Here is an 18,813-nt window from a genome sequence, read left to right on the forward strand (position 1 = left end):
GAGTGGGACAGGATCTCCAGGGAATCTCTTCAATTGTGGAGGCAACTCATAAAACACGCAGACCAGTTACAGGGTCGGCGGTCTCATTCCAGCGTTGGTTGTGATGCAGCATCTGTTCCAGGTGCCGTTCAGGGCGTGCGAATTCTCCATCTTAGAAACTTACCTTCACCTGAAAACATTCTATGATGAAAAAAAAATCAGCGCATCTACAGTATGGCCTTTCATGTAATTAGAAAAGCAGAGAAAGGAAAGATGAGAAGTCAAAGGGCCGAGAAGGGGAAGCTGACACTTGGCTAAACCAAGACATCTCACTAATAGTGGGGATGGTGGGGGGGGGGCAGAGGAGGAAGGGAGGTCCCAACTGAAGAATCTACAGAATTTCTAGAAGAAGGAGGGGGTGAGAGGGAGGGAAAGGGGGACTCAGGGGACTTGTCTGAGAGCTTCATCTTCGTATCAAGCCCACTGTTTTCCTCCGGGTCCAGTCTGTATCGGGGGGGCTAACTTGGAAACGGGGGGTGCTACAACCCCCCCCGTCCCTAAATGTTGCCACCTAGCACTGGGTTCTGAAAGCAATGGAAATTGAGAGCATCCACTTCGTATATCACTTACGTGCGGAATCTAAAATGTGGCACAAATGAACCTATCTACGAAACAGGAACAGACTCGCAGACATAGAGAACAGATGCACAGACACAGAGACATCACAGACCTCTGATTGCCAAGGGGGAGGGGGAGGGAGAGGGATGGACTGGGAGTTTGGGGTGAGTAGATGCAAACTATTAGATTTCGAAGGAATAAGCAAGGAGGTCCTGCTGGACAGCACAGGCAACCACGTCCAATCTCCTGAGATAAACTATAATGGAAAGGAACATGAAAAAGATGATGCGTCTCCGTGGATAACTACGTCACTTTACTACACAACTGCACAATCAGCTCCACATTGTAAATCACCTACACTTTTACTTTAAAAACATTTTTTAAATAAGAACGGGGTCCAAATGATGCACTGAAAATCCCCGGTACCTTCATCGTAGATAACGTAGGCTTCCTCCGTGGGCACTTCGGTGTCCGTCTCCAATCCCGAGAACTCATCTAGTGAGGGAGGCGGGGAGAAAGGGTCATCAAAGCCCCCCGGGCTGCGTCTCAGCATCGTTCCCAGGGCACAGAGATCCCGCCCACCCCACAACAGTTTCAATGGGAATGAGCCTCCCCTGCCAGGGCCTCCTCAGCGGCCTCAGAAGGAAGCGCGTTAGAAGAAGGGGAAGGGACCCCGATCAGGAACAGGCACCGGGGAGGCCCTCGGATCAGAACAGCCTCAGCAGCGTTCCCCACCCTCAGGCCTGGGCGGCCCGTCCTGAGCTCCCTGCCGCCTGCCCAGGCAGCTCTCAGCTCCAGCCCTGGCCCGCAGGTCGCATGTCTGAGAATAGGCATGCCCGGAGAGTGGCGGCTGGTACCCAGGATGGAGACAAAAATCCTTCCGGGAGCTCCCTTGTACACGGCATTCTCATGCTCTCCATCCCCTGGATCTGGTGGCTCACGTGTCCTGGAGGACTTCCTGCGGCTCCTCCTTTCAGTCTGGCCAGCCTCCCCTCAGAGTTCTCAGGCTCCCGCCCTCTCTCACCGACTCTGGAGATTAGCCCATGCTAATCAGACCTCTTAACTGGCATTTGAAATTTCAAAATCGTGTTCCAATGATGACAAACTGGTCTTTATACATGGGCTGGGTTTTACTTACAAAAACCACTAAGTCTATCACGACCACAGAACTACCCTTTGTAGACTTTCACGTGTGATTTCTTGATGTCTTCCAGGAACCTCAGCAGAAGAACTGTTGTCACAACGACTACTGCTAATGACTGAACTGATACGAGTGTGGATGACAATCCGGGTAAGAAAAGTGAGTGACTTAAAACACAAAACTCATTTTCGCTTCCACGACTGGGGCACTTCAAGCAGAAGCTTTTTTTGAGAAGATGCCAGGAAACCAATATATTTTTTTCTCTCCTTGGGGGACCGAGATGCAGCTGAAAAAAGCAGAATGTTTCTCTGCAGTGGAGAAGATCTCGAGACAAAGGATTTCCTAACTTGAAAAAATTCAGAGAAATTCCTTCCCTCCTTTTGACCTGAAGCCACAGCAATTACAAAGAACTGGATGAGGAGCCCTTAAAAGGGGGGTGGGGGTGACTGGCTGGGAGAGGAGGAAACTAGCTGGTAAAGAGGGTTTCCCTCTGGGCATCAGGCATTGTCATGTATATACTGTTTGAGTTAATCCTCTGATAAAACTAGATGGGGTTTATTATACCCATGTCTCAGCTAAGGACACCAAGGATTTAGAACACACCTGGAGGCACATGCTGCAAAAGGACAGAGGGAAAACAGAATTGACCCTTTCCTAACGTTCCTAAAAACGCGGCCCTCTTCCACTGGTTTTATAAGAAAGCGCCTGGACTAGCCAGTCGTATCACTAGCAAACCTTAAGGTGATTTGTAAGAATTGGCATTTGACAGCAAGATGAAGGGGGAAATGAAGTAGAAAGTATATAAACCTTCACTAAAACAAAAAAAAAATCAGATGCCCCGATTTTGAATCTTTTACCCTTAGGAAATCGCTGATCTTTCCCCAGAAATATGCCAATATCATCATTCCGCTAGCCTTTTTCTGAGCCTGCTTTAAATAGCCTCATGAACGTGACGCTGCCAAAACCAACTGGGCCAGTGGAGGACAACGGCAGCCTCGCCTTGCCTGTCTGGCCCTTCTGTGATGGTGGTAAAAGGCCTGAGACACCAGAGGGCTGGGGGGATGCCCCCCACCTGCCTCATCATGGAGGTGGTGACGCCAGGTGTCTTCCTGGTGACACCAGGTGTGTTCTGATGGGGCCAACAAACGTCAACAAGAGAGAAGCTGTGAACTGTCCACCCTTCGGGATGGGCATTTCAAGGAAAACAATGAGACCTCATTCTTTTGAGGTCATTGTAACGTCAGTATGTCTGGGTCAAGAGGAATTACTTCTGAGCTGGTTCAAAGCAGATCCTTTTCAAGTCCACACCACCTGACGTTTGGGGTTATCTTGCTGTTGTTTCCCAAAATAACATTTTCTCTCCCTTGTCAATTTAACTTTTGCGTTTTTCCTTCTAATCAGCTCAGATTCGTCTCTTTTCAACATTATTTTTGGTCGGGTCCAAATAACTAAACGGTACAATTTTACATCCTAGACAAAAAGGACAAAGGACAGGGCTTCCTTCGCGGAGCCCTGGTAAGAAGTGCAATTCCTTGAGGAGCTGGAACATTCTGGTCCAGGACCAGGCCACAGAAACGATGCCTTTAACCTTGCAAACCTGGATCACTTGTCAAGATGAGTGACAGTCGTTAAACCTCTGGCAAAAGAAACATCCTCCTGAATGATTTAGTGCTTTTTTTTTTTTTTTTTTTTTTCTGTTGTTTTAGGACCAAATAAAGTCAGGCATGATTTTTTGCTAAAATAGCGCCACCTGATTCCAAGGAAAAGAACCTTCCAGACGTCATGAAATGGACTTATACTTGTTTTGGAAAAGCTGACCCTCAGGGTTCGCTTTGTCCGAGTGCCACTCTGAAGCACCTGGAACTACATACAACGGGGCGTTTCATGCGTCAGCCCAGCACCAACATCAAAAACTTCCACCTCTTCAGCTGCCAGCCACCAAGCATGTGATTCAGTTTATCTTCTTGAGTGGTTTCTCCAAATGAAAAAATGAGTGTAAAATGTTTGGGCCTTAGCTCCAGAGATATTTTTTTAAACTATAGAAAAGATTCTCATTAGACGCTTAGAGAGAAGGTAAATTATAGCCATTTGAAACCCCAGGATATCTGCAAATTATCTGGTTGGTCCAGCTCAAGTGAGTTTTCAATTATTCCCTTTGCATCTTCTGTCTTGCGAGTGAGCTGTGCCTGGATGGAACTGTTTTCCATAATGACTGATGTTCTTCTAAAGCACAGCCCAAGGTCATGTTACAAACTGCAGGAGATGTTCAGCTGGCTGGTAACATTTCCAGACACATGATATCATCAGACCCACTGCCGCAATGGAACCTGAAAAACAAGGATCACTGGTAAAAGACGTCTCAGTTAGAAAACGGAGCATGCCTATGGCTCAGGGAATGGTTTAGATACCCTCAAATGCATAATGAAGTACGATGAGGACTCCGAGGTGAAGCCAAAGACATTATCTCTGTCCTGAGGAGTTTATTATTTAATACAGCAGTCACAGCAAGCAAAAAAGTGTGTGTGTGTGTGTGTGTGTGTGTGTGTGCGTGTGTGCGTAAAGAGATACAAAGAACACCAACACACTGCCAAGTATATAATATATAATAAGCATCTACGCTTACAGGAATCTGCCTACCATGTGGCATCTATAACAAATGAGGAAGGACATAAACACTGCTTAATTTAGTGGAATGATTTAGTGACACAAGGTTTTTCCCAGAACACAGCTGTAAAGCAGTGTTTCAAAGGAAAAGAGGGCATGATGTAACCAGGGGAGCCCAGACTAAGAGATCTGACAAAATGGTTTTAAAAGGGGAGGGCCAGAAACAAAATTTGAGGACGTTGCCAATGGAAGGTAATGACAAATGGTTGGCTGGATCGGGGTCGGAGAGGGGAGTCTGGGAAGGGCCGGTATCCCCGCGATCACCGCACGGCTCCTAAACCATAATCACCGCAATAACAGCTTTAGGTTACTAGGCTGCCGAGGGCCATGGCCAAAATTTGCTTGGTAAACAAATACTGGTTGTGCACACATGGACCGCCGGCATCTGTGCGTGTACATTATAGACTAAACCACAGCTGTCCCTCAATATACACAGGGAACTGGCCCAGGAGCCCCCTCGAATACCAAAATCTTGGATGCTCAAGTCCTTATATGAAATAGTGTAGTACAAGGAATACCGCAGGCCCTCCCTCAGGTTTTACATCTGCAAATTCAATCATCTCAGTTTGACTGAACCCGAGGATGCAAAACCGGTAAGGAGGGCCCACTGTATATACTTCCTGCAGCAACAAGAAGGACTTGAGAGAAAACACAAACAGGAGAGCAGAGCAAGAGGCAGGGAGAGGTGGTTCGTATGGGTGGCTCGGCAGGTTAGGTGTGAGGAGAAGTGGGACATCAGCTTCTCCTCTAAGCGTCATCACTGCATTTACAGAACGCGCTCTTGCATGTCAAGCCCACCGCAACGTGTGCAGCCACGAAACGGCAAACGCTACCTGTATTTAAAAGACAACGCGTCGGATTTTCATGAACAATCTTGACTGTGATTTTGGAGCTAGAAGCTGTCTTTAGAAGCTAAGTGCTCACTAAGATGCTCGCTTTGACCGATCCCTGTCTTTAGGACTGGGCCTGCCAGTCGCACTCCAGTGATGGATGAAGCGGGAACGATGCTTGGTGTTCCCACGGCAAGCCAGTGCCTGGGGTCAGAGCAACGCTGAAGGAACAGGTGTCGAGGTGGCCTCTGGGTAGGAAGCTGGTGCAAGGATGTGCACTGAGGAGGACGGATTTGAGGGCTGAGCCAATAGGACCAGCCTCCCAAGGGAGGCATGAAGTCTAAGAAATGGGAGGGGGGTAGAATCGGAACTGACCTGCCCACAGAGATGAAAGAACAAAAGAAGACAGGCGGAAGCTTCGGGCCTGGGAAAAGGATTTTTGTCTCGTCTTGCTCTATCATAAAGAACAACAGTTTGGTTTTTTAACAAGAGGGAGCTGTTTCTAGCAACGTCATCTCAGGTAGATCGTGAGTGAGACGGTGAAGGTTCAGAGGCACAGCCATGTCACCTGCTTCTCTGTGTCTCCCAGAACCTGATGCGTGTGGAGCAGGTGCTTTGTGATCGTTTGCTGATCATATTTTCTAAAAGGATGAATGAAACCAGGAAGGTGAAAACAAGCGCTTAGTCCAGCCTCTTTGAATTACCATGTGGGTTTTCTCATAGTGAAATTACTGGCGCAATGATAAAGAAACACTTATCAAATAAATTCACTACATCAGGGTTTATCTAGACACAAAAGTCATGCTCACTTCCAATTTCAGAACCTATGAACAGAAAGTATTAAAAATAGCTACGTCAACATCTTTCGTTATTAAGGAACTGTGATCTAAACCACGAGATGTCGCCTCACACTCACCGCGACCGCTAAAAGATAGTAACAAGCGTTGGTGAAGAAGGGGAGAAATTGGAAGTCTCACGTATTACTGATGAGAAGGAAAATGTGCAGCTGCTACAGGAAACAGTCTGATTGGTCCCTCAAAAAGTAAAACACAGAGTCACCACTCGACACAGCAAGTCTACACAAGAGAGCTCAGAAACAAGGATTCAAAAGAAAAAAGAACAAACCTTTGACAGTTCTCAGAGGCACGAGTCATAACAGACAAAAGGTGGAAACAACCCAAACGTCCATCAGCTGATGCGTGGATAACATGCGGTCTCTGACACTGTGGAATGTTCCTCCGCAATCAAAGGAATGAAGAACAGAGATATCCTACAACGGGGATGAAACGGGAGAACGAACTACGCCAAGTGGAAGAAGCCAGCGGCAAAAGGACCCATTTCCTCGGATGCCGTTTACAGGAAATGTCCCAAGAGGCAAAAAGGAAGGGACAGAACGTGGATCTGAGTTGGGAGGAGCAGGGAGCGTAGACTGACTACTCGACTGACTACTCAGGAGTACGGGGTTTCTTCTGGGGCGGATGAAAATGTTCTGGAATCTGATAGCGGGGACGGCTGCACAACTAAAAATGGTACACTGGAAAAGTGAACTCTATGGCATGTTATTTTTATCTCGCTACAGCTGTGATTTTAAATGTTTTAAATAAAAATAGCTATGACTGGAAATAATACTGGGAAGAAAAGGTTTAGTGACGTTTTTAAGGGAGCAGAAAAGGTACTCTATTACATTTAGAATGGATAAGCCATGGGGTCCTGCTGTACAGCACAGGCAACGATGTCCTGTCTCCTGGGTTAGGACATGATGGAAGAAGGTATGAGAAAAAGAATGTATATATATGCATGACTGCTCACTACGCGGTCCAGCAGAAATTGACACAACACTGCAAATCAACTCTGCTCCACTAAAAAAAATAAAGGAAGGTCTGCCATACCGAAGTATTTTTTAAATAATAAATGAGAGGACATTATAATATTGTTTGAGGATGATATGTTGCTTTCCCCAGATTTAATTTGTTTTCCAAGACTCAGTCCTTATTTTCAAATTATTACTACACTAATTTGGCTTGGGTTAGTCCATCAGATAAATGCACAGGAGCGAAGTAAAAAAATATACGGCCCTATCATGATTTGCAAAGAAAAGAAGAAACAAAAACACCAAGAAAAATATGGGCTTTCGTGGCAAATAAAAGTCCGCAATTACAAAGTAAATGAAAAGAAATGCAATAAGGGCTACATAAAAGCAGACTCAAGAAAATGTAGAGTATAAATAATAGCAGCAGATTAGAACCAAATCCAAAATGCCCCTCTTTTGTTTACAATCAATTATTAAGTAAATATCTGTTCTAACTATACTTATATATATTAAAAAAACCACATGAATGTATATGCAGAAGTAAGGGGTCAAGGAAAGAACGCAACATTTTCACACTGCAAATCCAAAGGTAAATTCAGTTCGTACTCACGGGTAAACTGAGTGCGTGAGACTCTTTTTCCACCACGGTCCTCTTCCTCTTGGGTAGCTTCCTTGCTCTTCGGGGTGAATTTTTCAGATACGTCTCATGTTGATTTGGAATTTTCCCACGGAATGATTGACTTCAAGCAGAATTCCCAACTTGGAGACAGCAGCCACGTTCACAGGGATTGGGTTTAGCGGGTCAACGATTGGGTAAGAATTCAGGGCAATCAATTGATTCCTGAAACGAGGGGCCTCCACTCTGCGTTAGCTTAAAACCACAGAAGCTTTCCAGCCTGCCCTGAGATTCACTTCAACCTGAGGGAGAGAAGATGCATCTGCCGTCTCCAAGCCTGAAGCAAAGACAGGATGGCCCCTTCCGAAGCCGCTCGACCGGGGGCTGAGCAGAGAAGACGATGGCGTCTCAGCTCCCATGTGATGCGACCGAAAGTGCCCCAGCTCCCGTTCTTCAGGGAGAAGCGCTGGAGGGAGGGGGCTGGCAGGGGGAAGACAGGGCAGGTGGCAGGACAGCCCTGCCGGGGTCCAGGCTCAGTCTGACCCAGTGGACTGACCCCACTGGGTTAGCCTTTCCCAAAGGGAGAGCTGAGCAAAGCTGCTTGGGAAATACTACTTTTCTTGGAAATTCCAGATAAGACTCTTTCATGATGCTAGTCCAACAGTAGGAAATGCATTTCACCTAGTCTCAATCACAGAGCGAATCACAGAATCCATATATATATAAAACTAATCTGCTTTATATATACATATCTGCTTTATATATATATAAAACTAATCTGCTAACAGCCAGTGGGACATACTTTGGGAAACGCTAGTCCAAACTAATCATGTCTCATGTTTCAGCTAAATTTTTTTTTTTTTGTCTTTTTGTCTTTTTAGGGCCGCACCTGCAGCATATGGAGGTTCCCAGGCTAGGGGTCCAATGGGAGCTGTTGCTGCCGGCCTACACCACAGCCACAGCAATGCCAGATCCGAGCCACATCTGCGACCTACACCACAGCTCATGGCAATGCCAGATCCTTAACCCACTGAGCAAAGCCAGGGATTGAACCTGCAATCTCATGGTTCCTAGTCAGATTCGCTTCTGCTGCGCGCCACGACGGGAACTCCTCAGCTAAATATTTGATTTGAGTTGTGACAAGTGTTGCCAGATAAAACACAGGTCACCCACTGAGATCTGGATTTAGATAATTTTTCATATATGTGTGTCCCACGTGTGTGTTCTCTCTCTCTATACACACACACACACACACACATATATATTTTTCATTTTTGACCACCCCCTGGCATATGCAGTCCCCAGGCCAGGGCTCACATCTGAGCCTCAGTTTCAACCTACAGCAGCTCTGGATCCTTCATCCACTGCGCATGGCCGGGAATGGAACCTGTGAACCAGTGCTCCCCAGATGCTGCCGATCCTGTTGCACCCCAGCGGGAACTCCCCATGGGATATTTTTACTTGCCAAATTGGACCACCTTAGTTGGGACATGACACTCTCAACAAACCTTGTCAGTTAGAAACGCCCCGAGCTGCTGCTCCTCTGTGCACCCCGCTCGCCCTGCCTGAAGCCTCTGTGCTCCTGCTCCGAAGTGCAGTCCCGGGAGTTACCGTTAGAACGAAGATGGTTACCTTCCTCGGGGTCGCACTCCGGGACCCCGCTTGAGCCCATCACGAGGTTGCCGTCTTCATCATGCCGTTCCAGGGTCCCCGGGGGCAGGTGGGGGCGGGGGTGGTGGGCTCTGGGGTCGTGGTTGTGGTGGGTCGCGTGGTGGACTGCGTAGTGGTTCTGGTGGTCGTTGGGCGCGAGGTGGGCCGAGGGGTGGTGGTGGGCCGGGGGGTCGTGGTGTGGTGGGCCGCGTGGTGGTGGTGGTGGTGGGGGTGGTGGTGGGGTGGTGGGGTGGGGGCCTGGGTGGTGGTTTTGATGACCTCCAAGCCCACCAGCGGCTTCCCTCCGAGACTCAAAATGGGCTTATCCTGGGCACTGGCCAAGGGTTTGCTATGTCGCCCCTGCCCGAAGAGGGGGAGGCCGTCAGGGCTCACGACTGGGGTCCCTCCCAGATCTGAAACAAAAGCAAAAGAAAGCTGTGTAACAGGGGAAGTGAAAAAGCACGTGGAAAGTGCGCTGTCAAAGTGATGGAGGCTTATATTTCAATCAGTAACAGGCAAAGGGATAATTAAGAGGCTATCTGCTGAGGAAACAGTATCTGCTGCTTTCCAGAAATTTCTGTTTTTTTCTAATGTCCATTACTACCTTATATACATGCATAAATATTGCTCTGATGTGTCTCATTACATGCAATAACTCTAGGCCTGTACTAAAGAAAATAAACCATTCCTCCCCCTAAGGATTTAAATGTTACTTTGGACCCGTGATGGCAACGTATTCTGTAAAGGGCCAGAGAGGAAATATTTTATGCTTTATGTCGCCCCTACTCAACTTTGCCCTTGCAGGGCAAAAAAGCCATAGACCGTCTGCCAACAGATGCACGCGTCTCTGCTCCAGAACACTGTGAGTGGATAGTGAACTGTGACTTTAATGTAACAGTCACATCAGAGGCGTGATTTTTCTATGAGTTTTTGCAATCATTCAAAATGTAACAACCATTTATGGTATAGCTCACAGGCTATACCATAACAGGAGCAGACCGGGTTTGGTTTCAGAAGCTGCTGTGCTGACTCCTGCTCTCAGCTGCCCAATCTCAAGAACGACAGCAAGGGCCACCTTTTCTGGACCAGGGGAAGAGCTGAGTTCTGCCTTTCCTTGAGGCCCTTCTTTCCACACGGCCAAAAGTACCTGGACCAGGGACCTCCAACAACGAGGAGGGAGTTCCCATCGTGGTGCAGCAGAAATGAATCCGACTGGGAACCATGAGGCTGCGGGTTCGACCCCTGGCCTCGCTCAGGGGGTTAAGGATCTGGCGTTGCTGTGAGCTGCAGTGTAGGTCGCAGACGCGGCTCGGATTAGACCCCTAGCCTGGGAACCTCCATATGCCGCGGGTGGGGCCCTAAAAGGAAAAACAAACAAAAAAAACCAAACAAAAATGAGGAGGAGGAAGGAAAGAGAAGCGGTTCCTTTACCGCTAACTGAGGACAGGGCTGTTCTTAAAAATCACTCTCGCTTACCCACAATGGTTCGACCGTCTCCTCCTAGTTTAATCCGAAGAGGATTTCCTTGTGAATCTTGGAGGTATCTTCCTTCGGCGTTCAAGACTAGCCCACGATCCAGATCCACGACCTACAGCAGATTACAGGGCGTACTGGACATTTCACAGTGTTCACATTAATCCAACAACATGAACACATGGGAGTAGGAACCGCGTTATTCAGAAGGTTTATTCTCAAGAGTAAAGTACAAGACTGTCGTATTTCACATTATACTTGTTTTAACATATAAAGGGCTTTAAATTTCTCGAACATTCCAAGATGTTCAAAACACTTTGACCATTTAGCATGTTGTGTGTAATATGCTAAAAAGCAGGGAACGACCCAAGAGTTCATCCAGGGAGGAAGGAGATTAGATAAATTATGGCCCATCCAATAGTGAAATACTCTGCAGCCAATGTAGAGGATTTAGAAATTCTGTTCTTACTAACGTATCCTGATGCAGACTTAGATTATAGGGCTGATTTTTTTTTTTTTTTTTTTTTTTTTTTTTGTCTTTTTGCTATTTCTTGGGCCGCTCCCGAGGCATATGGAGGTTCCCAGGCCAGGGGTTGAATCGGAGCTGTAGCCACCGGCCTACGCCAGAGCCACAGCAACCGGATCCGAGCCGCCTCTGCAACCTACACTACAGCTCACGGCAACGCCGGTTCGTTAACCCACTGAGCAAGGGCAGGGACCGAACCCACAACCTCATGGTTCCTAGTCAGATTTGTTAACCACTGCGCCACGACCGGAACTCCATAGAGCTGATTATTAATAATCAGCAATATTAAAATAATATTAATATTTGCAATATTAAAATATATTATTTGTGTACATAGGCTTAAAATTGCAAAGAAAAAAATCTGGACATATATATTCCAAGCTGTTAACAGTGGTTTTTTCTTTCTTTAAAAAAAAAAAAACAGGAGTTCCCATCATGGCGCAGTGGTTAACGAATCCGACTAGGAACCATGAGGTTGCAGGTTCGGTCCCTGCCCTTGCTCAGTGGATTAAGGATCCAGCGTTGCCGTGAGCTGTGGTGTAGGTCGCAGACGCGGCTTGGATCCCGCGTTGCTGTGGCTCTGGCATAGGCCGGAGGTTACAGCTCCGATTCGACCCCTTGCCTGGGAACCTCCATATGCCGCGAGAGCGGCCCAAGAAATGGCAAAAAAAAAGACAAAAAAAAAAAAAAAAAAACAGCCTTGGAGCTCCCGCTGTGGCACAATGGTACTGGCAGCATCTTGGGAGCTCTGGGACAGGAGCTCTAGAATGTAGGTTCGATCCCTGGCCCTGCACAGTAGGTTAAGGATCTGGCATTGATACAGCAGTTTCAGCTTAGCTCATGACTGGGGCTTGGATCTGATCCCTGGCCTAGGAGTTCCATATGCCATGGGGTGGACAAAAACGAAAATAAAAAACAGACTTTATTTGTGTATTTATTTATTTATTCCTTTTTATGGCCACACCTGTGGCATATGGAAATTCTTGGGCTAGGGGTTGAATTGGAGCTGCAGCTGCCCGCCTATGCCACAGCCACAGCAACACTGGATCTGAGCCACATCTTCGACCTCTGCCACAGCTTGCAGCAACACTAGCTCCTTAACCCATGGAGCAGGGCCAAGGATTGAACCCACATCCTCACCAAGACTATGTCAGGTTCTTAACCTGCTGAGCCACAATGGGAACTCCCAACAGTGGTTATTTCTGAGAAATGGTTTGGGATGCTTGTTATCTTTCTCATACATTTCTGAATTTTTTTAACTTCTTGCCTTGAACACGGTATGTTTCCATTCTGCCATTAATGTTAAAAAACAAAGCTGTTACACCCCAAACAACTTAATTTGTAATGCCAATGCCTAATGTAGCATGCATGCAAAATTTTCATATTCTAAGGAATTACAGAACTTGAAAAAAAGGTATTACTATCTTTGTTAAGAAGCCACTCATGCTGTTATACTGGTCGTTCTTGAAGTGTGGTCCTGGACCAGTTGCTTCAACCTGAGAATTTATCAGATGTGAGAATTACTTGGCCCTACCCAGACTGTACTGGCAAGCACCCCAGTGATTCTGATGCTCCAGAATGTTTGAAAACCATGCCTCTGCCCAATTGGGCCACTGGAGGAATCCCTGTAAGCAGGCCACCTCGTTGGGTGCAGTCTCAGTAATTAAAATAAAACTTATTTCTATAAACCCTGCTTTTGAAGTCTATTCCATATCATTTTAATTCAAAATTGTTTACACTTTGCTTCAATATGCGGTCTTCCTTCAATATATGTCTGTTCCTTTGAGAAATGATAAAATATACCTTTAGATCATCTGAGACTGAAAATTCTTTGAAATTCTTCAATGTGTTGTCCTAAACCTTACTGTTATAAATGGGAAGTTTGGACCAGGAATTCGACTCTGAATACTTTTTTGATTATTTGAAAAAATATTTTAAAACTCTGAGCACCGTAGTGTTCTGACCATCTTCCTAAACCTCTCAAAAACTCCTAAGCATTTATCTTAACCCCGGGAATTCAACGTCAGCTAGCTTAAACACACATAAAGTAATAATACTTATTTTTTTATTTTAGTCAAACAATAATTGTTAGAGGAGTCAAAAGGTGATCTGATACAAACTGCCTATTTGATTCAGGGATCTTTTTGTTTGTTTGATGTTTTGTTTTGTTTTTTCCCCGCTTCCTTTTACAAAGGATTTGAGATAATTTACAGAAAATATGTATGCTATTTCACTGTACAATAGACAAAAAATAAAATAAAGCTATCTGGAGTGGGAAAATGGAAGTTCACTCTCTATAAAAATGGGATCATACATTTGTGTGATCTTCCTAACTAGTCGTGGCCAAGGGGAACAGAGACCACTGTCTGATCTTACGATCTAGGAGAAGAGAGCAAACTAATTATGCAGGAGAGTCAAAGATTTTTCTGAGCACAGGAAGAAACAATATAGGATATTGACATAAAAGTGGTTAAAACCTAGAGACTCTTACACTGAGTGAAGTAAGTCAGAAAGAGAAAGACAAATACCATATGATATCACTTATATCTGGGATCTAATGTAAGGCACAAATGAACTTTTCCGCAGAAAAGAAACTCATGGACTCGGAGAACAGACTGTGGTTGCCAAGGAGGAGGGGGAGGGAGTGGGATGGACTGGGAGCTTGGGGTTAATAGATGCAAACCACAGCCTCTGGAATGGATGAGCAATGAGATCCTGCTGTGCAGCAGTGGGAACTATGTCTAGTCACTTACGATGGCGCATGATCATGTGTGAAAATAGACTGTGTACATGTATGTGTAACTGGGTTACCGTGCTGCACAGTAGGAAAAAAATGCATTGGGGAAATGACTATTAAAAAAATTAAAATGAAAAAAAAAAGTGGTTAAAAAGATGGGGGAAAAAAAAAGCCGCTTCATTTACTGTTACACAAGGTCCATTATTCTTCTCTTCCCAAGAGCATGAAAACACGAGTACGTGTAAAGAAGGTTACCCTACCCACTTTGTTCCTTGAGGGCCATTGATAATTCTTTGTCCACTCGGATGCCCGTTACTACCAGGAAGTACTTTCCCTTCTCCGTTCGATCTGCCGTTGTAACCTACACAGTGCAGAAAACAACAGAACCTGCTAAATTCGACTGTCCTTGAAGGCGGGCTTCACATCAAACTCTACGTAGTAAGGCATCATTTCAAGCAGAAACACTCAACAGAATTCTAAACGAATAGCTCAAATATGTTAGATAATGAGAGTTTTAAAAAATTGTGACTTCTCCAGGGCAAGGTTCAGCATAAGCAAGTTTTCCAGATAAAGCTCCAGACAGTAGCAGCTGTAGTTTTACGTTAGCCAGTGGGGGTGGGGAGGGGGGAGTTGGAAGGACGGAGAAAATTCTCTCCAAAGTGTACTAGTGTCACACATCCTCTGTGTGGCAACTGTCTTCAACGTGCCTTTCTGGAGGTTTTCAACAGCATTCACTGATTGCAATGTCCAAGCGATTCGCATCTAAGACATGAGCGTTTGTCCTGCGGTGTGTTCAGTTGAAGGGTTTTTATAGGAGGAATCACACACGGGCTACACAAGTAGCTAATGCCTTCCTGTGGATTCCTCAATACACCCTGGCCCAGGAACAATTACAAATAACCTAGAGTATAGGAACTGGAGCTTGGCATCATGGCGGTGACACATTTGCACAGATTTAGAGCGGATGCTAAGGAACTCAGAGAGGCAGTAGGGGGTGGTGGAATGGCAGAGGGCTGTGGAATTAATTTTGGGCACTGGAATTATAGCTCAGCAACCCCCCCCCCTTTTTTTTACAGCTCAGCCACTTTCTATCTAACCTCCAACAAACCACTCAGATCCCCAAGCCTCCTTCCTCGTCTCAAAACCAGGAGAGGCGAGGCAAACGCTAGGAAACGGTCAAGAGGAAGAGATGATGGTCCATCCGCCAAGCTCCTAACACAACCCCCTGCACAGAGCAGATGCTGGATAAAAAGGATTAAAGCCTCTTGGGAACTGCGGCCAACACTGCTGAGCAGCGCATGAAAGATGCTAAGTTAAACACAAATTACCTTGTCTGGAAGGGGGTCTCACCGGCGCTCGAGAGAGAGGGTTCCGGAATCTGGCGTTCATCATGCGCTGGCGCAGGGAGAGCATAGGGGTGGTAGAGGAGTAGGTGGCAGGGGCGCGCGTGGTGAACCGCGGCGGGGCGGGGGTGCCCACCGTGGGACTTGGGGTGGCAGGGCTGCGAGGCGGCTGTCTGGGCGGGAGGTGCGAGGCTCTCGGGGAGCTGCCAGGACGTGGAGGAGGAGGAGGACGCTTCACCGGGGTGGCGTTCTCGTCCCACGGGAGCTCGCTCTGGGGGCCGCCGGCACGACGACGGCGGGTTCTGCGTCTCCCTTCGCGATGCTCCTGTCCGCATGTTTGCTGCCCCTGGGGATGAAGGAGGAGGGCCACTTTGGGGCCGAGGAAGAGAGAGAGTCCTTGTCCTTTCCTCCTTTAAAAAACATCACGTCTTCATCCTCCTCCTCGGCCGAGACCGACTGCTGCGATTTAGCCCGCAGGGGTTCCCTTTTGGATGCTGCGGCCGGAGACGCAACGTCCTTCTTCCCCACCGTCTGGGTCCCTGCTCTTCCGGGGACCCTGGTGCGGGCGTAGGGATGGGGGCTGCCGGCCCTGGCTGGGGGTCTGCGGAGGTGACCGTCGCCCGGAGCCCCCACCTGGCGGTGCTTGGGAAGGGCCGGGGAGGCGTCCTTGGCACCCGCCGCCCGGGGTGCTGCTTCTGCGCTGTCGTCGTGGTTTCCGCTTTCAGAATCCTCGTTCGGATTCTGGGGCGACTTGGAGAGCACCTCCCGGGAGCTCGCCGTGAGGGAGGGCTGTTTCCCTCTGGACGAGTAAGGATCCGAGAAGGAGGCGCTTTCCTGCGACGTGGGCTGGCGATCCCCCGTCTGGGGGAGCGCATGCTGGGACTTGGAAGGCAGACGCCCCACGTCCTTGCTGCGAGGGCCGTGCGTCTGTGGATGGGACGGAGAGACCGCGGAAGAAGGCTGCTTTTCGGGACCGGCGGACCCGGCACCCAGCCTTTTGGTCACGCTGGACGCCGGGTGGTGCTGTGACCTTGCTGTGGGTGGCCGAGCGGGGACCATTTGCGTTTTGGGAGAACCGCCCTCCGCGCCCGCGTCTGTGCTCTGGTGAGCATCCTGCGCCTTAGAGGATGGGGATTTGGCCTGAGGATGCGCCCCTGCCCAAGTCCCGGCGGATTTGGGGTTCTCTGCGAGGGGCTCCTTCCGCTGCAGGCTCTGCCCTCTCTGAGGACCTCTTCTCAGGTGGTCCGCCACGCGGGAGGTGGGCTGCCTGGAGGAGGAAGGCATGGGCTCATTCACCACGGTGGAGGGAAGTGGCTTCTCATCTTCGGCCTCCCTCTCTTCGCTGTCCTCATGGACAGTGGAGCCTGGCCTACGGTCGGAAGCTGGATGAGAACTCACCCTCGAGTGCCCGCGGGGAGACAGGGTGGACGGCGGGGAGCTGGAGGGCTGTAACCGGGGTCCTCGGCCGCTGCCAAATCCGTGTGGGTATCTCCCGTGGGCGGCAAAGGGCCTGCTTCTGAGCAAACTAAAGTGTCCAGAGACAGGTGAGCCTGCGGGCAGCCGGGCCCGAAATGTTGGGGCCGTGGCCTCCGCCTGCCTCCCTTTTTCCTCTGCCTCATTGTCACCGTCCTCATCAGAGTCTTCTGCTTCCTCAGTGACCTGTGTCCTGGAGGTGAGACGAGAAGACGCCGAGGAAGGCTTAGTAGACCGGGATGGCGCGTTGGACTTGACGGCCGGGGCCTCGTGACCATCCTTCCAGCCCCAGGAGAGCGGAGGAGACCCCGGGTGGGGTTGGGTGGGCAGCAGCCGAGACGACCCCCCATGGGCTGGAGAAAGTCTCGAGGATGGGGCTGAAGCCCTCGAATTTCCCTCCCCAGCCTCAGAATGGGGCGCCCTCCGAGCAGGCAAGGCTGGTTTTGCGCCCTCGCGCAGGGCGTTCCAGGGGGGCTGGCGGCTGGGCGACACCGCGGGCCGGGCGACGGCTGCGCTCTTGGGCGGTGGCTGCTGGGAGGCTGCGTCCTTGGGATGGGGGGAGCCTGCGGCTGGCTCTTCCTCCCCCTGGCCCACTGAGTCATTGTCAGTAGAGCTGGAAGGCACGTTGGAAGAGGGACGCCCAAAAAGGCGGTGAGCGCTTCCCTGGGAGGGTGTGGCGGGGGCAGACGCTGTCGAGGGGGGCGGCCCTGGACGGGGGTGGGAGGCCGGCGGGGAGCCACGCCTGTCCGTGCCTCCCTTCGAGGCAGTACTGGTGTTCGGGCTCTCAGCGGAGTCCTGCCAGGAGCGAGGACCGGATGGAGAGACCTACTTGGCGGTCTCTGCTGGGGCTTCTGTTCTTGGGTCTCTGAGGGCGACGTGGGTGGGTCCCCTCGGGAATCCAGCTCTTCCTCATCGGTGATTTCTGTCGACTGAAGATCCAAGCCCTCGGTCTTTCTAGGGGGAAGCTGGGGTTTTCTGGGCAGCCCACCATTAGCCAATATTTTGTTCTTCAGGTCAAGAAGGGCATTCTTGACATTTCTCCCTTGGGGAGAAACAGACAAGAGAGTGTCTTTCGAGGAGGAAGGCTCAGGCTTTTCAGGTTTCTCATCGTCTTCTGCGTCTTCTTTCTGCGAAACATCAGGCTCGCTGGTAGGACCTGTCATAGATTTTAAAGAATTTGGCGTCAAAGAAGAAATGTGAAAATGCACAGCAGAAAATTGAGAATTTCAGATGCAGTACGAAAGTTTAACATTAGTAATTATAACTGATAAGTTCTCCTTCTTAAGACATTGGACCCTTACTTTCCCAATGGTAGCAATCTCTTTTAAATTCCATTTTGCTTTCTGTAATACAGTCCTAAAAAATACATGTGCATTGAATTTCTGTAAGTTGAATCAGGCTATGTCACAGCTTATTGAAGGATTTCTGAAATGAGGACCTTGAAGAAATCCATTAATTCTGTAAGTATAAAATCTTATGTAGGACTTTCTTAATATAACTGTCAAGATAGTACAAATAACTTACGACTGTTCTTTAGAGCAGAGGCAAGAAATACATATCAGCCTGGCACATTATGTTGAATGATCTATGCTCAAAACTCCATGGAGATGTGCTGTGTGTAATTTGCAAATGACTGGGGTGAGCTAGAAATTTGTAATTTTTGAGGCATTACAAAGTGTTCCCTCTTCTGCCTAAGATGTATTTACTTGCTTTTTTTCTTCTGGCTTAAAATCCCTTTAATAATAGTTACATTTGTAATCCCACAATAAAGCCTAAAATTAAAAGATCCCTGGGGTAGGCAAAACATTATATTATGTATATCCTACAATTCTCCCTTTCTTTTCTTTTTCTTTCCTTTTTTTTTTTTTTTTTTTTTTTTTTTTTGTCTTTTTGTCTTTTATTGCCACCCCCGTGGCATATGGAAGTTCCCAGGCTAGGGGTCGAATCGGAGCT

The 18,813-nt window shown here is 48.2% G+C and overlaps 1 protein-coding gene and 1 long non-coding RNA gene across 2 annotated transcripts in view; both read right to left on the minus strand.

Annotated features, from left to right (window-relative positions):
• The window catches only part of FNDC1 (fibronectin type III domain containing 1), a 99,556-nt gene that overhangs the window by 22,851 nt on the left and 57,892 nt on the right, over positions 1-18,813 (minus strand). Inside the window, 10 exon segments of the mRNA XM_005659118.3 lie at positions 1,024-1,092; positions 9,291-9,374; positions 9,377-9,506; positions 9,509-9,556; positions 9,558-9,721; positions 10,785-10,896; positions 14,305-14,405; positions 15,373-15,634; positions 15,637-17,615; positions 17,618-18,016. Of these exon segments, the coding sequence (XP_005659175.2) occupies positions 1,024-1,092; positions 9,291-9,374; positions 9,377-9,506; positions 9,509-9,556; positions 9,558-9,721; positions 10,785-10,896; positions 14,305-14,405; positions 15,373-15,634; positions 15,637-17,615; positions 17,618-18,016 (3,348 nt within the window).
• On the minus strand, positions 3,411-8,657 carry LOC110259896. Its single transcript, XR_002342321.1, has 2 exons — positions 7,653-8,657; positions 3,411-4,065 (listed from the first exon to the last, which is right to left on the minus strand). It is a non-coding gene; the product is annotated as an uncharacterized LOC110259896 (long non-coding RNA).

This window comes from Sus scrofa, chromosome 1 (assembly GCF_000003025.6).
Source record: "Sus scrofa isolate TJ Tabasco breed Duroc chromosome 1, Sscrofa11.1, whole genome shotgun sequence".
Classification (NCBI taxonomy): domain Eukaryota; kingdom Metazoa; phylum Chordata; class Mammalia; order Artiodactyla; family Suidae; genus Sus; species Sus scrofa.